The sequence below is a fragment of the Callorhinus ursinus genome, unplaced genomic scaffold (assembly GCF_003265705.2).
Source record: "Callorhinus ursinus isolate GAN/ISIS: 27379988/994484 unplaced genomic scaffold, GSC_fseal_2.0 scaffold85, whole genome shotgun sequence".
Classification (NCBI taxonomy): Eukaryota; Metazoa; Chordata; class Mammalia; order Carnivora; family Otariidae; genus Callorhinus; species Callorhinus ursinus.
In genome coordinates this window covers 2775567-2797753 of record NW_027397147.1, presented here as the reverse complement: position 1 = coordinate 2797753, position 22187 = coordinate 2775567, and the positions used below count along the sequence as shown (strand labels likewise).

Below are 22187 nucleotides of genomic sequence, written 5' to 3'. Positions count from 1 at the left end.
GATTCTAACTTGAGCTCAAATGGTACATTGAAAAGAGAAAGAGAGAGAGAAACCTGGGGCCCACAGGGCCCCCAAACTCCAATCTGGGAGAAGAGGATGGGGAAGGTGTTTGAGCTAAGGCTCGCATGGGACAGGGAGAGAGAAGCAAATTAAAGCCCGGTATGGACACTGTGGGCCCACTGCAGACCCCCGGACTCCTCCCCCACTACGCCCACCCCACGAGGGAGTGGGCTTGTGCACCAGGCTGGGGGCAGGCGTTGGGGGCTGGTCTGCTGTAAGGTGTGCCTCCTCCTCTATTTTAGGGTTCCATCTTTTCGAGGGTTCTCCCTGATGTCTGGACTGTCTCCTGTGAATTGCACCCAGCTCCCCAGAGGCCAGCAAGAGGGTACTTTCAATCAGCTCAGCTCTAAGGTTTAAGGCAGATACGGTACCCCTCCCCCTCCTCGTGGGCTTGCACCAAGCTTTGGTTTCTCCAGGACACACATTAGAATTCCCTGTGGAGCTTTTAGAAGCTGATGCCTGGGCCATACTCCAGACCCATTAAGTCAGAATCTTCTAAATATTGGGGGCCTTCTTGTGCCAGGTTTGGTCTGCCCTAGGGAGGATGCGATGGTGACCTGGCAGGCCATCAGGATGGTGGTGGAATCAGGGGCTGGAGCCCTGGGCAAATGTGGTCCACTTGCTCTTCCAGGGGTATTCACCCACTCAGCAGTAGGATTTTGAGAGAAATTTGGGTGCAGCCGAGATACAAAATGAAGGGGAGCTTCAGCATCCTCATCTTGACAACATAACAGGTATCCTGACAAGCTCTTCGAGGAAAGCATGAGACTGTGATACCAACAGAGTCTGACGAGCTGGAAGTCTGCATCTCATTAGAACGGTAAAATCACAGTGGTACAGGCTCGGCTCTGTAATCATGAATTCAAAGCCTGACTCTGTCGTGTGTTTGCTGTGTGATCGTGGGCAAATTACTCAATCTCTGAGTCTCAGTTCCCTCACCCATTAAAGGGGCAAAATGACAGCCCCTCCCTCACAGGGCTGTTAGGAGAGCCAGGGACGGAAAGCAGGAAAAACTCGGTGCCCAGCCCAGAGCAAGCCACGCTGCAAAAGCATCAGCAGACTTGGGGAGCATAAAGGGGATGTTCCAAGGCCCTCTGTGGCTACAGTGGCTCTTGCTCACCTTCTCCAGAAGAGACAAGCAGAAAGGCAGAAAGTGAGCCGAAGCAATAGACCAAAATTTCTGCAAAATCGATTTCCCAGGAGATGTGATGCCAAGTTGGGGATGAAAGCAAGGTCCTACCGTCTGTGCTTAGAGGTGGGGCTAGCACAAGCCCTCTGCCAGAGGCTAAGAGGACCCTCCCTCAGTGAGCTGTGTGCTCAGTGTGGACAGGGCCTCCCTGTGGAATCAGTAGACTATCATCTTCTACAATTCCAAATGGGGGAGGGGCGGTATGCCTGGTTCCTAGGCCCTCACAGACTTGTCCGTTCTGGAGTGCAGATTTGCTAAAGTCCTCCCTCGGATGGGACCAGGGATTAAGAGTTGGCTCAAGCCACTCAACCCTGGGTAACCAGAGGCTGGAATAGGGGGCAGATCCATTCTAACCCAGAACTCTTGTAGCATGTTGGATGTGGGGGTAAAATGTAGACAAAGCATCCATCAGTCCATGGGGCCATAACGATGACTCGATGGCATAAGGCATGTGAAGAGCTTCTGAGATAGAAAGAACTGAAGGCACTGTGTTCGCCATGGCTGATGAACTGGGAGCCTTTTGGGGCTTTCCCAACATTCAACTTCCACCAGATGCAAAGATATCCTAACATGCTCTAGGTTCTCTTGGAGGCCCCGATTTTGACCATCCAAAGCGTATTCTTATTGTTCAAACTTCGGATCAAATTTCCTAAGCGTGTTATGTCCGCACATATGTGTGTTTAGGTTTTATTTTTAATGGTGGTCACATTAATGGAATATGAAGTCATGTGATTTGGGGGAAATCAAATGCCTTTGCCTCCAGCAGCAAACTGGAAGTTAACAGTCTAGAAATGGTTTCTGGCAACTGGGGAGACTTGCTAACTGAAGAAGTACTTCAGGAAAAATTGAAAAGTGATACAGTGGGGAAAAGATGTTAATTGAGAGTTAATAGTGTGGATCAGGGTAGGACTTGGTGGGTACCATCTCCAAGCTGGCTGGACAAAAAATAAGAGCCGGGACACTCAGCGTGCAGATCAACTCAGATGCTACAACTCGGTTATTTCATGATTTATTATGTAAGGCTTTCCGTATTTAAAATAAAGTCTCTTTATATGGTTACATATGTATGATTCCAACTATATGACATTCTGGAAAAGGCAAAACCATGGAGACAGTAAAAAGATCAGTGGTTGCTAGGGGGTAGGGGGGCGGGAGGGATGAATAGGCGGAACGCAGAGGATTTTTAGGGCAGGGAAACTATTCTGTATGATACTATAATGGTGGATACATGTCATTATACATTTGTCCAAACCCACAGAATGTACAACACCAAGGGTGAATCCTAATGTAAACTGTGGGCTTCGGGTGATAATGACGTGTCAGCCCAAGCTCATCAATTGTGAATGCACCGCTCTAGTGGGGAGGACACTGATAATGGGGGAGATTAGCTGAAATTTCAGATCAGAAGTCAGGTTAACAGGTGCTAAGATTTAAGCCTTTTAAAATGAAGCCGAACGACACCTCAGATTTAATCCAGTTGAACTATGGCCCACTAGCAGGGAGAGCCGCAGGAAGTGTGAAAGGAAGTTTAGAATGGAGGTCCTTTTAGCCTAGTCAGCTCAGGGCATGCTATTGTTAAGCAAATGTAACTACGCAGAGGAAGAAAGGACTCACAGCCACTACTGGGGATGGGGAGGGTGGAGCGGGGGAATATGATTGAAACCTGAAATGCCCACCTCCTTCATTGTTTTCAATGAAGATGTTTAGTTGGATTTAATTAAAACAATTTTTTTTGTTTAATTGGGTTGTCATAAGAAATGCAAAAATTTCCAAACCCTGGGCTGTCTCACTTCTAATTACTGATATCATAGAATCGGTAATGATAATTGATAGGCATCAACCCTACTTATTGTAGTGTTCTTTTGAGGCAAAATCAATACTCGTGACATGGATGCTCCATCAATTGTCTTTGAATCATACGTTATATTTGACAAGGCTAGATGGTTAAAATACAAGCAGATTTAATTTGACTGGTTTTTTTTTTTTAGATGGTTCCTGGGGAAAACAAACCAATAATTGATGCCTTTTACCGAAAGAAAATGCAGTGAAACCCTTAAGGGTCCGTCATTGATTTGAACAATTAGGTTGCACAAGGGAAGCCTGTTTCTCTATAATCTGATCTGCCCTGGGTGCCCAAGCCTCCCTTTGCTGGTGGTGTTACAGGCTAACAGAGAACTGGGCTCCTCCGAGGCAGAAATGGAGCACTTTGAGTGCAGCTAGGCCGTGTGTGGCTTAGTGGTTATGCACTCAGGAGCCAGACTCCCTGGGTTCGAGTCTGCATCCACTGCTGCATGAATCTGCAAGTCTCTTGTCTCTCTCGGCCTCTACTTCCTCATCTGTAAAATGGAGCTAACAACAGTACCCACTTGGAAGATGGTTGTGAAGTTTCCATGAGCCATGCATACAAAACATTTAGACAAGTTCTCAGTGCTCAAACTGTATCATCAATCTCTGCAGTGGTTTTCAATGAGGTCAGGACATACTGTGGAATTGGGCAGGAGCGGGGTGGGGGGGGAATGAGACAAACTATGTTTAATCCTATTAACTACCCATCTTTGTGCATCCACAATTTTTACCATGGGTGTTGGGTAATGACAACCTACAGGTTTCTGCTATGGTGTTTGTGGTAGAAAAAAATTATGGGTTATGCTTTTAGAAACCAGGGATTCATCTTAACAGGACTGTGCATTTCTGAACAAGCGGAGCGCATAAAGATGCGGTCTAGATGGATATGCAGAGGGTGGCAGGAACCATGACAGCCCAGTAATTGGACCAGTGGCCATGAATTATTGCCCGAGACAGAGTTTCCATGTTAATAGGCTCTAGCTGGCCCTTTGGTAGCAGGACCCGATTTAACTTTGCATTATTTTCCCCAAAGCGTCAGGCAACGTGTTCAAGAAACCGCAGACTTAAAAGAAACTCCCACTGTGGTCTGCACCAGAAAGGTTAGCAATTTCCTTTCTTCTTTTAGAGAAACCGCCCATTGCACCTCTTCTTTCAGAGGGTCTGTTCCTATTGTGCTTCCTGACAGATGGCTGGAGAAGCGACCTCACTCCTTGTGACCATAGCTTTCACGGATCATAGGGATCCCTGAGCCACACTGGCCCATCAGCTTCTCTTAAAATTCCAACAGAGTCTACATTTGGGAACTAGACATTGAGAATTGAGAGAGACGGTAGCAAGAAGCAGGGATGGCAGCCTGGGGCCTCCCAAGATGGATGCCATGGTTGTTGGTTTCCTGGAAGCTTCCTTGTTGTGGCTGCACTTTCTGCCTTTGGGTGTCAATGAGATGCACGGAAACACACCACGTCTTCCTAATAAAGACTCCCTTTGCTCACTCTGGCTTGACAAGCTGCTCGCAGCAGGGCAGAGGCTTAGAAAACTTGAATTCCAGATCTTTCCTTTTCCTCAACATCAGTAATTTTGTCAGGGAAAATGGACCCTTGTAACATCTTGTTTAATGGACTCTCTTTTGAGGAGTGAAGGTAGGGGCTGTGGAAGAACAGCGAGTCATTGCACTGAGGAGAGACACAGAAACATCAGGAAGGTGGAAGGACCTCGCCAGGATCCGGGAAGATGAGTTGGCAAAAATAGGCTGCAATCAGAATTGCATACGAAAGACTGGGGGCTGGGAGGGAGGTGCCATCATTGGGAGAGAACCAAAGAGAAAGCAGGAATCCAAGATCAGACAGCAAATGTCAAAAGGTTCCCTGGGAGAGGATTAAGGGAACAGGTAGCAAAGACTTTGAGCTGTCTGTGAACCATATGATAAAGGAACTCACCATATGGTGCAAAAAGATAGCAAAGCAGGTTCAAGGAAAGGAAAGTACTTTTGTCTGTAGGATTATATAACCACGTCTAATGTATGTACGTGTATATGTGTGTGTGGCTCCATATCCCTAATGAGATTAAAATTAGGAAAGACTCCCACATCAGGAGCTCCAAATGACTTAGGAAAGGCCTTTGTTACGGGTTTGAACAAAACTGTTTTTTCATTTCCTCAGGCAATTTCTTCCTGTCTTAACTCAGGGCTGCGCTTGGTTCCAGCAGAAGACGCTGTAGTCTGGGGCTTGGAGCTCTGGATTGCTCTCTTGTGCACAAACCTGAAGCTCATGCTAGTTAAGCACGCTGGTGGCTTTCAGCAAGAGAAGGCTGGAGGTTGCTGAGGATGCACGGCTGGGGTGCTCGTGTTGGCAACTGGCACCCACTTTAGCAGGAACACGAATCACAGTCCTGGGGGGGGACACACTCTTTTTAGGGGCTCATGAAAGCGTTTTAATTTCTTTTAAAACCACAAGAAAAAAAATGGGCTTTTAGGTTGAAGAAAATGCTATAACGTATTATATTAATATATTTGCCCTTATCCCAATGCAGTCACATAAGATATCATTTTTAACTTTTTTTCCACAGCAGAAGGAGGGACCCACAAATGCCATTAAGCAGCTCTGTAGCAGTTTTGAAACTGCTGATTCAAAAAAGACCAGACTAGCAGTTGGGTGGAGATGAGTGGACCTTAAAGCAGAGACAAATGCTGACCAAGATGGAAAGAGGCAACAGGAATCACAAAACCTACTTTCAAGTCCTGGTCCTGCCTCCTTCCCGCTGTGTGGTCTTGGGAAGGCTATTCAACCTTTGTGATTACAATGTCCATGTATGTATAATAGGGTTAATGTCAGTAACTACCGTGCAGGGTTGAGGTGAGAATTCATATGATGTAATGCATGTAAATCCATAGCCTGGTCCCAGGCAATTCCTATGCGCTCCATCAAAGTTGGAGACAATGGGGATGGGGTGTGTGGAATTGGAGAGGGAGGACGGGGTGAAGAGTGGGTGCAGGTTAGGAGAAATGGAGGTCAAGGGCTGAAAAGGAACCAGCTGAGGAGTTACTGCACACACTAGAGATGCCTCCCCTGGCTTGGAGGATCCCACCAGGCAAGATCCACAGAGAGGGGAGAAGGGCAGGGCTGGAAGGGGCAGTCCATTGTCATGAGCCTTCTCAGGAATCCCTGTGATAGTTCACAGGTCCCATGAGCATCTGCACATGGATAGGTGATTGACGGCAGAGTGATGGGGGAGAGCAAGCAATCTGGAGCCTTCCGTCACTATGGGCATGCACTTTGTCTAATGGCAGAGGCTCAGAGTACAACCGAGGCACACAAACTCTGTTTATACTCAGAGGGAAAAAGAAGAGAGGGGGGAAATGAGAAAATAAGAGGGAACACTGTTAACCTCCTAGAATATGTCCATGACGTGGCGAGGTGACCACTGTTGGGACCAGCAATGCAGGTGTTAAGTATCAAGCAATCAAGAGCACATGTATCTAAACCAAACCCGGTCTGTCAAACACCACTGACCACCTGTGTGACTTTAGCAAGTTACTTTAATGTCCTGTCTCTCATTTCCTCTGTAGATGGGAATAACAGCAGCCACACTATAGCGGAAGTGTGAGCCAATACATAGAAGCTCTTACAACAGAGCTTGGCGTATAGTAGAGACTCGAGTGTTAGATGGTATCATCACCACCATCACCACCATAGAACAGATGTCCCATGAAGGCAGATACTTTTGTCTGTTTTGTTCACAGCCATTTCCTGTGCACCTAGAAGAGTGCCTGGCACATCGTAGCTGCTCAATACTTATCCAACTGAACGAATCCTTAATTATGCCTGTCGGCGAGCAGCTTATAAAAGTGAGGACTTCTCCTGGGGATGGGGCGTGGGTTCCAGTCTCAGTCCCAGTTCCTTTCCCTCATGTCTGCCCTCTGCTGTCATAAGTAGCGACCATGTCTTGTGCTCAAATCCAGAGAGGAAGAAGCCAGGAGATCACTGATAAAAACTGGGAGACCTGTGTTTCCGAATCTGCTGAGGGTAGAAGTCATAGTGCAAAAGGATATGGCGTGGGTGGACAGGAGATGGAGACGGCAAATCTAAAAAGGGTAGTTTCAGTCTCTGGATATATTCAGTGGGTAAAGAATGGAGAAGGGAGAGTCAAGATCACAGGAAAGATTTCTAAGGATAGAGGAAATATTGAGCATGCTTCTCATCTAAAGGAAAGGACGTGGAGGACAGGGAAGATCAGACACTTTCTGTACCTTCCAGATACACACAGAAAAAAGGAGCAAAAGACCTCATGTTCTCAAAAAATAACAATAGTAATTGAAGCGCCAAATTCTTGTGTGAACATAAGATCTTTAAGACAGTTTTTCACAAAATGGGGTACTTGTACCATCAGCAGTACAAGGACAAAAGCAATCTTCTTTTAATAAATTCTCCTAAAACGTATTAAAATAAATATACAAGTGGTAGATCAAGCCTGTGATTTTATATATATTCTTTTTTTTTAAGGCAATGCTAAGAGAAGAAAAGGAAGCTAAATCTATTTAAAGAAAAATATTTAAGATAGTAAGGAGGTATATACATGACAGAAAAAAATAAACATGTGCATGAATGAACGAGTATCTGGGAAACTCAGCCAAGGCTGTACTCAATGCTGTTGTACAGTCTGAATTTTGAGACAAAGGGATTGACATCAGCACCTTGGACAGTGACACAAACGTTCCAAGTCTCTAGGGGTACCTTACTGGAAGGGGCTCATCCTTCAAGTAGCTTCCTAACCCTCAAGTAGCCTCCACAGTGATGCTCAGACACCAATGTCACCAACCCCCTGGGCATTATTCCAGGAAAGTCAAGTACTCAGAGAGGAAGCTGAATGGTGTCTCACCTCTCAGGTTTTTATTTTAAACTTTCTTAGATGCATACAGAGCAACAGACCTGGATGGGACTTTTTGAAGACATAACAGCTATACCTGGGCGCCCAGTTTCTAAGGACTTTCCACTTTTTCCTTTTATTTTCATAAGCTGCCGACTTCTTCCTACTTGATTTATTCCTGGCTTACGCTATGCTTCAGGAAAAGCAGGACTAACACCTGGCATATTCTATGATTTGAACACAAGGAAATGTCACCAAGGAAGAGGAGTTTGAAGTTTTTTGTTTGTGGAGCATGATCACCTGGGAGTCCTAAGGGCTCAATTCAGAAGGTCTTTTGTGTCCCCAAGAAAAATTCCATCCAGAGCCGAAAAGCAGGGAGTGTGGTTGATGCTACTAGCTTTTCCACCAAAATTGTTGTCCCAGCCTCCCTTGCACTGAAGCATGGCCATGTGACTAAATTCTAATAGAGTGTAGGCAGAAGTGATGGGTGCCACTTCCAAAGCAAGACTTTTAAGGAGCAGCTTGCACCTCCTCCATACTTCTCCCCCTCCGCCCTCTGAATGTAGACAAAAACAAGGCAGTAGAGATTAATGGAGTCATATAAGATGGAAGGAACCTGGGTCCCTTAACCACCATATGGAGAGAGTGGGTGAGGTCAGGAATACCCATCTCAGACTATCATATGAATGAAAATTAAGCTTCCATTGTGTCAGAGCCAGTGTACTTTTGGGGGTCTACTTGTTACGGCAGGTGAATCTACCCTAATTATTAAAGGAGCTCAGGTGCCCTGCCCACCACACAGACCAACCAAGCCTGGCTCGAAGGTGGGGTCAGGAAGAAGAGACCTTCTGAGATTTTCATCGACTCCCCTGCCTCCACTTTGCGAAGCTAACTTAACTCATCCTTCAGATATAGTCCAAGAGCCACTTTCTCACAGAAGCCTTCACTGACTTCCAACTAGGGCCAAAGCCCACACCCGCAGGCTCTCACAGTGCACATCAAACACCACAGTTGCACATTACATCTATTAGTGTGATGTCCTAATGTTTAGCTCCCCACTGCATTTTAAAGTACACATTTTTAAAAAACTCACAGAATGATACACTGCTTTGTACATTTTGTTGTGTGTAAATTTTACCTTAAAAATGACCAAAATCAAATATTGAATTCTGGTTAAATGATATGTATGCAGAAGCATTTAGGGGTAAAGTGTAGCAGTGTCTGCCACTTGCTTTGAAATGTATTAAAAATGGGTTGACAGCGGGGTACCTGGGTGGCTCAGTCAGTTAAGGGTCTGACTTCAGCTCAGGCCATGATCTCAGGGTCCTTGGGTTCAGCCCCGCGTCAGACTCCCCACTCAGCAGAGAGTCTGCTTGTTCCTCTCCCTCTGCCTGCCCCCTGCTCGTGCTCACTCACTCTCTCAAATAAATAAATGTCTTTTAAAAAAATGGGTTGACAGAGACAAACAGATGGATAGATGTGTGATAAAACAGAACCGGTCAGATGCTAATTGTAGGATCTAGGTAGTGGGTATTATGGATGTTACTGTATAATAACTCTTTCAACTTTTCTATATTCAAAGTGCTTTTTTCACAATAAAATATTGGGAGAAAAGTTTAATGAGTGTAGGGACCATGAGTGTATTACATGAAAAGAATTATGCTATGTATATTATATTTTATATTATTAACCATAATGCTTTATGATTTGCTTCTGTTTTAATTGCTACTGTGTCATGAATATCTTTCCCTGATGATAGACAGGCAGACAGACAAAGATAAGAGAGACCTCATTCTTTTGAATATATCATGGATATACCATGAGATATTTAACTTTCATATTATTGATGAACACTTGAATGATTTTCATTCTTTTTCTATTACCAGTCATCTTCCATGACACATCTTTTACATAGACTTTTGTGCTGTTGGATTTGAACTTCTTTATGTTAGATCGATATCCACCACAGCATACACCTGCCCTCCTCTTGCTCCCACTCCATTAGCACAGGGCCTTCCATAGGCAAGAGTCAGGAATATAAAAGAATAAGAGACTCCATTCAAACGTCTTGGCATAACTTTTCAAAATTATTTGGGTCATATAAATCACAAGCACATCTGAAGTCTCAGAAGGCAGGCAATACTAGCATTAATTAAATGTTTATTGTGGCAGGATTTCTGGATTAGAAGATTCAGGTTTCTGATGTAGAGAGTTGTATTTGTGCTCTGTACATACTTCATCAAGTACTTACTGTGTTTACCTTATAAGGTGCACTTATGCAATCAATTGGGGCAGTACGTAGTTGCCCAATTTATATATTTGGAGCATAATTCTATCTCCAGTAATCCCTTGAAAACCACAGTTTGAATTCTTGAAAAGTGTAATGGTTGGTAAAGCTGAAGACAAAGATTCAAGGGATCATTGAAAATAGAGAGTAAAACTCATCATACGAAAAAAAAATTTAACTCTGGATGGGGACCAGTGTTAACCAGACTTAACTGTGGTGATCATTTCACAATATATACAAATATTGAATCATTACATTGTATATCTGGAATTAATGTTATATGGCAGTTAGACCTCAGTAAGAATGAATGAATGCATAAAAAAATAGAGCACAAAGGATAAAACTAGAAAAACAAACATTAAATTATAAATGAGCAATACATTTGAATGCTCCATTACAAAAGTTCTAGAAGGCATCGATCTGTAAGTCAGCCAGACATGCCAAGAGCCCCTGCTCTGGCAAGATAACACTTCCGGGTAAACACTCCCACCTGTTCAGGAAAGTAAACTCTCCAAATTGTCCTTCATTTCGGAGTTTTTGAAATGGGGCTTACTTGTTTGGAACTCAACGGCCTTCATGCCTACTTCGCCGTGTTTTATCCCCACAGGTCTTAGCAAAAGGCATGTGTCACTCCCTAGTTGCCCCACAAACGATGACGGTGCTTAAGAGCACATTTTTGGGGGCCAGATCTGATCCAGCAGACCTGGGGGAGGAGAGGGGTGAACACATCACCCCAAAGACCAATCTCTCCCCTCTTTGCAAGGAGGAGAGCCACTACCATGCTGTGGTGCGCTGTTTAAGCGGATCGATCTCTATACCTAGCAAGACTGCAGGATGTTCAAAGTAGGCATTCAAATACAAAAACCACATTAATTTAAAACCACAGTGGGCAACACTGGAGTTGCAAAGGATTACGCTCTGTTTTAAAGGATTATCAAGGTTTTTTGTGATTCTGTCTGGCTCTCATGACATACTGTTGTTCTCATCTGTGATTTGTTTGAGGCCACATCCCCAGCCTGGAATAGAAATCTCAATTATTGTAACGGTTTCCATGGAAACATACGATCTATTTGCTCTCATTTCCTCACTGTTCCCTGATGACCCATTCTCTCACTTCTCCACCCTCCTCCCAATCCTGATCCTTTCCATAAGATCCTTCTGGCACTTTCATTCCTCAATCAAAAACTCTCCAATCTATGTTGTCAAGTGACTGGAAAGGTGCAGAACTCGGTGTAGAGGATGCGAACCCTTGAGGTAACAAGGGCAAGAGTAAAAATGCATATTTATGTGTGTTAAATTAGCACATGGGAACCAGAAATATGCAAATTAAATGAACAGAATGGTTGCCTCTGGACCGCAGCTGCGGTGACCAGGCACAGAAAGGTGTGGATTTGGGTGGGAGCAGATGTCTCAATGTTTATCCTTTCAATATAATTTTAATTACAAGCCACATGAATACGTCACTTATTAAAAATATAATTTAATTTCTACAAACTCCCCAACAGGCCCATATAATTAGAACCCCTTCTTCCTTTAGGCCGTGTCCGTCCTTATCATCACAGCACCCACCCATGTTTGGACTCTAAATGCCCCCAGTCTTCCTAGCACTTGAAATCTCTTGACCTCACCCGTTTGTTTTCTTCCTTCCTCGGCTTCTAGCCTCCTTCTTTCCCACCCGAGGTTATGGCCCTCTTCCTTCCCCAACTTTCTTTCCAGCCTGGTCTAGATGCCATTTTTATTCATTTATCCAATACACTCTTACTGATCACCCACTACAAGGTTCTGTTGGATCTGCAGTGGGCAACTCTCTTCCCAGAATCCTTGACTCCCTATTAACCTTCTGGCTCACCAATCCTGCTAATCTCCCCCTCAGCTCAAACCTGCCACCCACTTCCCCATGTCCACACCCAGCTGCTCAAAGGTGCTGGCAAAAATCACACAGAGGCATGGACCACTTCTATCGCCGACTTTAGAGATCTTCTCAGTAATCTTGCTGTGTATTCCTGCTGTCATTCCCATTTCATGCCCAAGCTCTGCAAACTCGGGGCCATCATTCAGATCCCTTATTCCTTCTCAGCAGATGACCGTGTGACCCACAGACAGAGAAAATCGTGCATTCTGCCCAGGCCCTGAATGGATGCAATCCATAGGCATTGGAAGTACCGTGGTGAATAGGACAGAGAAGGTCCCCCTCTTGTGGGGCTCAGTTCTTAGAAGAGAGACAAACCAAAAAACAAAACAGATACCATCTGGTGATGGCTGCTAGGAGAGAGCAGAATATAATGGGGAATGAATGCATGGCTGAGGAGGTGGTTAGGGAAGACTTCTCAGAAGAGGTGTTGTCTAGGTTGTGATGGGAATTACAGGAAAGAGCCAGCCATGCAAAGAATAAAGGAAATAGCATCACAGAAGCTCTAAGAGAGAAAGGAGATTTGTATGTTTCAAAAACCCAAGGACCACCCTGGCCAGAACACTGTGGGTGACAGGGGCAAGAAAAAGAAAGTCACCGGGCAGAGAACCCGGATCAGATTGTAAAGAGCAATGTAAGCCAAGAATGTAGTATGAAATTTATTTGATGTGATGGGAAGTCATCGGGGAGTTTTAATCAGGGGAGTGCCTTGACCTAATGGAACTTTGACAAAATGACTCGTGCTGCTAAATGGAAGTGTATTGATTACAGGTAACAAGAGTGAAAGCAGGAAAGCCAGTTAGGAAATTCTGCAGGAGCTCAGGGGGTATGCGGGTTTAGTTTAGGGCTGCATTTGTGATGATAGAAGGAAGTCAGTAAATGCGTGGCCTGCTTTGGCAAAGGATCTGTTAGGATTCGTGAATGGGTTTCACATGACCAGGGGAGGAGCCAGGTAAGAACAACTCCAGGAAAAGTCCCAGACTGGGGGCCTGGGCTACCGAGATGAAGAAGAAATTTATATTTTTTGTACACTTGAGTTCATGGTATAAGATTTATATGAGACATATTTGTGGCACACCAAGGGATTAAAAGACTCAAAACAACACTAAACAACTCAGGAATACTTATAACACAATCTCGACTTCAGTAAAACAGTGTCTCCTAGTATCTATAAAAGCATCCAGAACCAGTCTACGAGTCCCCGGGTCATCCTTCAAATCCGTTACTGTCTGAAAGGAATGGCTTCCATTCTTCGCTGCAAAAGTGATCTTTTCCAAAAGGCACATCGGATTGTGTCACTTCTCAGCTCAAAAACTTTCAATGGCTCCCCACTGCACAGTGGATAAAATCCAAACTTTTCATCACAGCTCACAAGGCTTTGCAGGATCAGGCCCCTGCCCATCTCTACAATCTCACGTCCTACAACTTCGCCATACTCATGACATTTTGGCCCCAACACCCTCTGATGGTCCCTAGAAGGTACCAAGCCGTTCTCTACCCTAGGAACTCAGCACTTGCTATTCTCTCTGCTGGCAACATTCATTCCTAGCTCTTGGCATGGATAGCTAGTTCAGGGTTCACCTCCTCTGATGGTCTAAGTGGATCTCCTCTTGATTTGTTTGTGGCCCACAGCACACTATTCATTTTCTTCACAGTTTTCGTTACAAACTGTAGTGTAGTGTCTGTTTCCTTTTTATTATCTCCCTCACTGGAATGTAAGCCCCATATGAACAGCAAATGTGCCTGCCTTGTTACCTGTCGTTCTGGAGTGGGTGCAGCCCCCACACCATACCGTACCTTGCCAAAGCTTCCTTTCCCGAGCACCATCAGGAAGTTAAAATCGGTCAGTTTCATTCGGTCTCTGTTCCCATTGTTGTCAAGTTTGGATATGGTGTTGGTCGTCTTTTCTTCTGGAGCCTTGGTCCCCTGGCTGATCTTGGCCCTCTGGCAGAGGAAGCACACAGAAAACATCATTAGGGTTTGAGGGTGCCCTTGGAAGAAGCCACAGGAACCTGCCGTGAGCTGTGGTTCCTGCAGGTCGCTCCGTCCCCTGGCCTGCATCTCAATGAAAAACATTGCCAACATCTGCTCTGCAAGCCCGAAACCTGGGAGCCACCCTTGATACCCCTGTTTCTCTTTTATCCATCATGCCTCAGCCACCATGGGGAAGAGTCCTTTCTTCCTCCTCGCTGTCTCTAGAATTCACCTGCCTTCCATCTTTACCACCAACTGTCATGTTGCACCTAGACAGCCCACCTTGGTTCTCGCCTCACTGGGCTTTGCATGCAACCAGAGTGAGCTTCCACTTCTTCATACCCAACCAAGTCACCACCTGCTTAAAATGCTTCAGTTGTGACTCCTTAGGTTTGGGCTAAAGCCCTTGGTGCTTTCACTGGTCTACATGGCCCAGTATTCCCCAGGTTCTCCAACCTCCTCACTTCTTGGACCTTTCCCTGTAATTCAGATTCATTCTCCTTTCACATCCCACCTCAGGGCCTTTGCACCTGCTCTTGCTGCTTTCGGGATGGCTATTGTCTCCTCCTTGCCAACCGAGTTCCCCTTGCTTCACATTTTCACTTCCCCAGGGGAGCCTTCCTTGATTGTCTGTCTGAATTAAGTGTCCCTATTTGTTTCCTTCATCAGTCTCACTTCCCATTTATACTGGATGGTAACTGTTCCCTTGTTCCCCCAACACACTGGAAGCTCTGTGAAGGTGCAGACTCTATCTCCGCAACTTCCCTAACAACTAACACAGCTTCCTGCCATGTGGATAAGTGGATGGGTGAGGCCCATGTCGGTCCTCAGTGCAGTAGGGCAGGGTCTCGCTGCTGTGAGCAGCAGAACAGCAACTCAGAATGGTAGCAGATTCCCTGCAATGACGAGATTAGAGGAGGTGAGCAGTGAAACCTGCAGCCGCCAGGAAGGACTTTGATTCTGGAGTCACCTCTAGGGTTAGAATCCTGACTCTGGTATGGATAAGTGATGTAATCCTGAGGGAGTCATCAGCTCAGGACACTCCTCCACCCAGACATCCCAAGCTTCAGCATCTCTCTCAGAGAAAAGGCCAAAGGCCAGAGATGTCCCGGCCCCTCTGTACCTTCTCTGATTTTGATCTCTTCTCCTTGCATTGCCCTGGCCTCATTGCTGTTCTCTGAAAGCACCAAACACGCCCTTGCCCCTGAGCCTTTGCACTTGCTGTCCCCTGTGCCTGGAGTTCTTTCCCAGAGCTTCCTCTCTTTGGGTAAGACGGCCTTTCCTGGGGCGCCTGGGTGGCTCATTCGGTTAAGCGTCAGATTGCTTTCAGCTCAGGTCATGATCTCAGGGTCGTGGGATCGTGCCCTGCATCAGGCTCTGCACTGAGCTTGTCCCTCTCCCTCTGCTCCTCTCCCTGCTCTTTCTCAAATAAATAAAATCTTGGAAAAAAAAAAAAAGACAGCCTTTCCCAACACCAATATGCAGAAGCTCTCAGCAATCCTCATTCCCCTTATTTTTCTCCATATCTCTTATCACAATCCTACAAATCCAGGATTAACTTATTTCTCAATTCCTCGTCTTCGTCCTCACACTAGAACATAAGCTCCATGAGGTCAAGGATTTTGTCTCTTATTCTCCTTTCCCTGGTGTCTAGAGTGGTACCCAGCACAGAGTAGGCACTTACTTGTTTTTGGTGAATGAACATTTCTAAACCTGTTCAAGCAAATGGAGATCAGGACATGAGAGAACGTATCTCGGAGTTCTTAGCACTATTCCTAGCACATAGTAGGTGCTCAGTGAATGGCAGCTATTATAGTTGTCTTATTATTCAGTTGTCTTTTTTTTTTTTTTAAAGGATTTTACTTATTTATTCCAGAGAGAGAGAAAGGTAGGGGGAGGAGCAGAGGGAGAGGGAGAAGCAGACTCCATGCTAAGCATGGAGCCCAACACGGGGCTCAATTTCAGGACCCCGAGATCATGACCTGAGCCAAAATCAAGAGTCGGACACTCCACCAACTGAGCTACCCAGCTGCCCCTATTCAGTTGTCTTTTAAAGACAGGGAGGAAACAAACATTTTTTCGGGGTTTTGAATATTGGGAAAGAGTCATTCATTCAAAAAATACTCATGGAGTACCTGCTACGTGCCAGGTGATGCTCTAGATGCCCGGGATCAATCAGGGAGAAAAACAAGCTTAGATGTTCAAAGAATTTGCACCACAGCAGGGACTGGGGCCCCCACCCTGTGTCAAGGATATTCTGAAGTTCTCCAGGTAAACAACTTGATGTCAGCAGCAGAAACAGCATTAATGGAGCAGAAAGCCAGACACACTTGAAGAAGCAAACCCTGTTTAGTCTGGCTGCAGCACAGAGTATAAGGTGGATGTGGCACGGGATGCAGCCCAAAGGCGAGAAGGACCAGGCAAACTGTCTTAAGAGGTCAGAGCTGATTCTGAGAGTGAAAGGCTTTAGGGTGGGGTCTCTGGGTGGCAAAGTCGTTAAGCTCCGACTCTTGGTTTTGCCTCAGATCATGATCTCAGACTCGTGAGATGGAGACCTGTGTTGGGCTCTGAGCTCAGAGAGAGGTCTGCTTGAGATTCTCTCTCCCTCTCTGTCTGCCCCCCCCAATAAATAAATCTTAAAAAAAAAAAAAGACTTTAAAGAGGCCATGGTATGATCATATTCCATTTAGAAGATCACCCTGGATCCAGCGAAGAGACCCATTTGAAGGAGGTGAGTTTGAGAACCACCAGAAAGAAATGACCACAGTCATCCAGGTGCAAGATGGCGAGGCCCGACCTCGGGGTATCTGAGATGCAGATGGAACAAAGTGGATGGATTTGGAGGCAGACTCATCAGAGCTGGGTGCAGCCTGGGAGAGGGGGATAAGGGATGAAAGACGAGTCCTTGGCTTCTGTGCTGAGCACCTGGGAGGAAAGGATGGTGGCACTTTCCACTCAGAGGAGGAGCAGAGGAAGGGCAGATTTGGAGGTGTGGGCAAGCGGGTGGGAAGAGCCTGACTTTGGGCACGCTGAGGCTGCCCCCTCCCCACACTGCAAGGTTTATTTCTCCCTCAGAACATGCATGTTCATTGTTGCCATCCCATTTGTGCTGCTGACAAAGCGTCCACCAGTTTTCTTCTTTTTGTAATTAATGTTTCACAAATTACAGTGGAGGGGCGCCTGGGTGGCTCAGTCAGTTAAGAGTCCGACTCTTGATTTTGGCTCAGATCATGATCTCAGGGTCATGAGAGCGAGCCCCATGTCGGGCTCCGTGCTCAGTGTGGAGTCTGCTTGGGATTCTCCCTCTCCCTCTCCCTCTGCCCCTCCCCCTGCTCAAGCGTGCACTCTCTCTTTCAAATAAATAAGTAAATCTTTAAAAATAAATAAAAATAAAAGTTACATTGGATATACTGAAATGTATAAATCTCAAGAATATAGTTCTATGAATTTGGACAAATGTATACACCCATGAACCCAAACCCCAATCAAGAGAGGAAACGTTTCCATCACCCTCAGATAGTTCTCTGTGCCCCTTCCCAGCCAATCCTGCCTCCCACAAACACCATCTCTGTTCTGATTTCTATTCCCATAGGTCAGTTTCGTTTGTTCTTGAATTTCATTAAATGGAATCACAGAGTGTGACATAATAAGGAATATATATTTGGTCTCTGCTCTTGGTTCCTGATGCAAAGCTCCTAAAACTCCTGTAATTTCCTGATAGGAGCATCTTTTATTCTAATGAGGAAACTCTTGGGGGGCTCCTGGATGGGGGATGGTCACCCGACAGACCAAACCACGATTAGCAGCTTATTACTTTCAGCCCCATCCCAGGGCTGGAGATCTGAGTTAATAATCGATCATGCCTCCGTGATGAAACCTCCATAAAAATCCCTAAACTACGGAGTTTGGAGAGCTTCCAGAATGATGAATCCCAACCCTGTGGGGGACAGAAGCTCCCGCACTCCTTTCAGACCTTACCCTATGTATCTCCTCGTCTGGCTGTTTATCTGTATCCTTTATCATATCCCTTTTACACAATAAACCAGTTCATAGAAATAAGCGTGTCCCTGAGTTCTGTGGGCCATTCTAGCAAATTATCAAATCTGAGGAGGAGGTATAGTGGGAACCCCTGATTGGTAGCAAGTCAGACAGAAGTGTGGGTGACCTGGGAACCCACCATTTGTGACTGGAGTCTAAACTGAGGGCAGCCTTTTTGGGACCCAGGCCTTAACCTGTGGGGTCTGCTCTAACTCCAGGTGTCATCTGTGAATTACATTGTAGGGCACCCAGTTGGTGTCCACAGAGGACTGGAGAATTTCTGGGTGCGGGAAACCCACACATTTGGTGAAGATTTGTGAAAGTGTGACAGGCTTCCCTTTATGGGAGAAGTAGTCTTTTGCATCTGGTTGCTTTTGCTCATCATCCTGTTCTTGAAACGCACCCGTGCTGTTGCATGAGTCAGTAGTTTGCCCCTTTGTCTTGCTGTTCATTGTTTACGTTTATCCATTCTCCTCTTTATGGGCATTTGTGTCCCTTCCACTTTGGGGCTATTAACAAAGCTGCTGTGAACACACACGGTCAAGCTGTTTCGTAGTAAGATATGTTGAGATCTGAGTGTCTCTGGGACAGCCAAGTATCCATACCCAGAAAGCAATGGCCTCTGTGGGTTTGAGACTGAAATGGTATCTGAGCTGGAGACAGAGGTGTGTGTGTGTGTGGGGGGGGGGGTCACAGACATAGAGCCGGTGGTTAAAACGTGAGCTCCTCAGGGAGATCGTATAGAAGCAAAGTGCCGAAGACAGAAGTTGTACTTCCTTTTTTGGGCCATATCTTTCCATCATCCCAAATCCTTACGTTCCAGCCCCCAAGTTTTTGCCCAGGCTGTCAAACACATTCCCGCCTTTCTCCCTGCCCTCCCGTCTTCCCTGCCTTAGGACCACATTTCCCACCTTCTTTGGATCCTGACTCAGTACCCACCTGAGCCACACACTGCACTCTCCAACCTGTGAGGATCCAGATCCTGACTGTTTCTGGTCCCCAGCCCTCGGCCTGGCCCTCAGGGGGACACCCCAGGTCCCAGTACAGCCTGCTGGTGAAGCATGCGTAAGGGCCTTCAACTTCCCAATTTCTCCATTTGGCCTTGCTTCGTGGAAATTTTTTTTTCTGTCCTTCATGGAGCAGCAAGTAGCCCCCAGCTTCATCCCTCTGTCCTGTGAGTAAACTTGTCCCCTCTGACTTTGCCTCTTTTTTTTTCATAGGTCTAGGCTATAGACCTATGATGTCTGGGCCCCCTTCAAAGCTACAGTGTTTGTGTCTCCCCATGTAGGTGATAAGGTTTGTGTCTTCCCCTCCAAAATTTACATGCTAAAAATCCCACCCCACAAGGGTGATGGCGTTAGGAGATGAGACCTGTAGGAGGGGGTTAGGTCATGACGGTGGAGCCCCCATGGGTGGGATCGGTGCCCTCATAAGAGAGGCCCCCAAGAGGTCCCTCAGCCCCTCCACCAAGGGAGGACACAGTGAGAAAAGAGCCATCTAGGAACCCGGAAGGGGGCTCCCACCAGAACATGATCAGGCTGGGGCTTTGATCTTGGACTTCCCAAGTTTACCACAGTCCCCACCACACCCTACTGTCTGACACCAAGCTTTTCCCCCTCCTTGTTATCTGCCTGGCTCCTGAAAACATTTGGGTTTGTGACCCCGACACAGTGAACCTTTGAAGGACAAGAAGCCCATCCTGTGTCCCTCTGAAAGCCTCCTGATCCCCAGGAGCCTCAGGCCTAGCAGGTCCTCCATCAAAGAGCAAACATTTTAAAATTGAGGCCCAAATTAAAATGATCCTCTATCGGGCTGGGTTGGATATGTCTCCAGAAACAGGAATACACTAATGGTTGCCTTTTTATGTCTGCAATTTGAAGCCCTAGAAGTCGGTGCTCAAAGAGAAAGCAAATAAGACTACACTTCTGAGCAAGGAGCGCTGCCTCTTTCCAGACTGCACCGCAGTGGGGCAGAGGTGCCTCAGGACCCAGTCCCCGGGGCTACATTTCAGATGATTAGTGACGGCCCTGGCTTCAACTACAGACTCCTCTGCAATTAAAAGGGGCTCCTACAGGCACCCCAGTACCCAGCAGCAGAGGTGAGGCCTCAGGAGGCTTGGAGCCCCCACAGATCCCTCCCAATCCCCAACCGGCCCTTCCAAAGCCCAGAAGGAATATGGTCCGAGCTCTATTTATTCCAAGGGGGAAGCTGGTAATGACAACAATGGCCTGACATTTGAATGCTATGATGCGCCAGACGCCGTCCTAAATGCATTATCTCATTCGATCCTCACATAACCTTAGAAGCTAAGAAGCATTGTGCTTTCCCCATTTTACAGATGGGGAATCAAAGGCTCAGAGAGAGAAAGTAATTTGCCTACAGTCACCCAGCAAGAAAGTGGCAGAGCCGGATTCAAATCCGAGCAGCCTGGAGCTTGAACCACATGAATGGAATAGGGCTTCACTTGCACAGATGAGACGAGGTGTCCGGCCAAGACCCCCTGGTGCTCTCCTCTCTACACCTGGGGCTCCTTACCACTCACACCTGCAGCTCCACCTGCAGGCTCACATTCTGGCTGCAGGAGCAAGCCGAGCCCACAAGGTGCTGGCCAGGGAACTCTCCCAAAAGCAGCCACCAGCCGGTTGAGCTGGTGGATGATACTACAGTTTCATGCCCCCAGTTGGCACCCCCCAGGCACACATCCAACTCCCAGAGTTCTCCGGCGTGCTTAAACACCAGCTGCCCACGGTGCTAACCTGCTTCATGATACACACCTCTTCCCCTCTCGGCAATGACGCTTCCTGGGATCACCTCCCAAAGAAACTACTTGCACTTGAATCCTTATGGTCTGTTGCTGGGGAAACTCAATCCAGGATAATGAGCAGCTAGCTCTGGGATGGTAAAAAGTTGCTTAACCTTGCTGGTTTATTCATCCATAAAAGAAAAACAGGGATGCTAATAGTATCTACCATTCAGGGGTACTGCAAGGGTTAAATACACTAGTATTTCCGGAGCGCGTAAAATAATAAATGGCCTAGAGGAAGCACTGTGTGATGTAAGAAAATTCTAAGACCGTCCGAAAACCCACTCTGAACCATCCAAAATGGAGTTTTCCCTTCACTGACCCAGAGACAAGCCCATGGTCAGGCAAAAGCCCGGCCCCCCCCCCCCCCCCCAGACCGAGCCAACTGGAACATTCTGAAATACACCACGGACAGCCACCGCACCAAGCTCACCCTGCCGTGAAATTCTATTACCCCAAAGGCCGGCAGCTCGATTTTACCGTCACTCAGAATTTCTCCACATTAAGAGGCTTGAAAGTAATTTCTGAGTCATTCTGGGTGTTAATTGATTATTGCACAGGGATTACATTTCTCACGTTCAAGGTCACCTGAAATTTCTCTGTGTGTCTGAGAACAATTTTCAGTCTGTTGGGAACATTTTTTTTTTTTAATCAACAACTACGGTATGGAGCAATTATAATTCAGGCATAAACAAGCATTTGCGGGCTCTTGCTAGAAATAAACGGCTGCATTTTGTTGCGTGCAGATAAAACAGTCCTTTACTCCACGCCAATAACTGGCCCCAACAAACGCTATGTTCACGTAGGAACTGTTCTCCTTGGTGTCCTGAAATGTCACCCCGGCTGCCTTAGGATGGAAGAAATCATTTTGCAAACTGAGACGCCATTTTATACGAGAAAAGAGTGGCCTTGGTGTTTTTTTTTTAATTTTTTAATTTAATTTTTTTACCCACGACAGTGCATTTTTAACACAGCAGCAAATGGGCACAGATTCATCAAAAAGTTGAGGGAAAGAGATGGAAGGTGTTCTCTGGAAGGACTAATCAACAGTGTCCAGTTCTTGGCTCCACTGCGTGGGATGTCCTTTTACCGGCTTATCGGGGCTTGAGCCAGCTCTATGGGAATAACCTTCCCTTATCAAGTTCACTGGAGAAATGACTGATAAGCTCAAGGCCAATGTGTTCATCCCACTTGTTTCCAGGAAGGGATAGCCCCCTGG

The 22187-nt window shown here is 46.3% G+C and overlaps 1 protein-coding gene across 4 annotated transcripts in view; it reads right to left on the bottom strand.

Annotated features, from left to right (window-relative positions):
- PRKCB (protein kinase C beta) overlaps positions 1-22187 on the bottom strand; it is a 318066-nt gene that overhangs the window by 70220 nt on the left and 225659 nt on the right. For all 4 annotated transcript variants that reach the window (XR_003205040.2, XM_025855449.2, XM_025855448.2 and 1 more), the window contains one exon: positions 13951-14097. Coding sequence is in view for 3 of the 4 variants with exons in the window: in XM_025855449.2 (XP_025711234.1) it covers positions 13951-14097 (147 nt within the window). In the remaining variant the exon portion in view is untranslated. The remainder of the gene's footprint in view (positions 1-13950; positions 14098-22187) is intronic.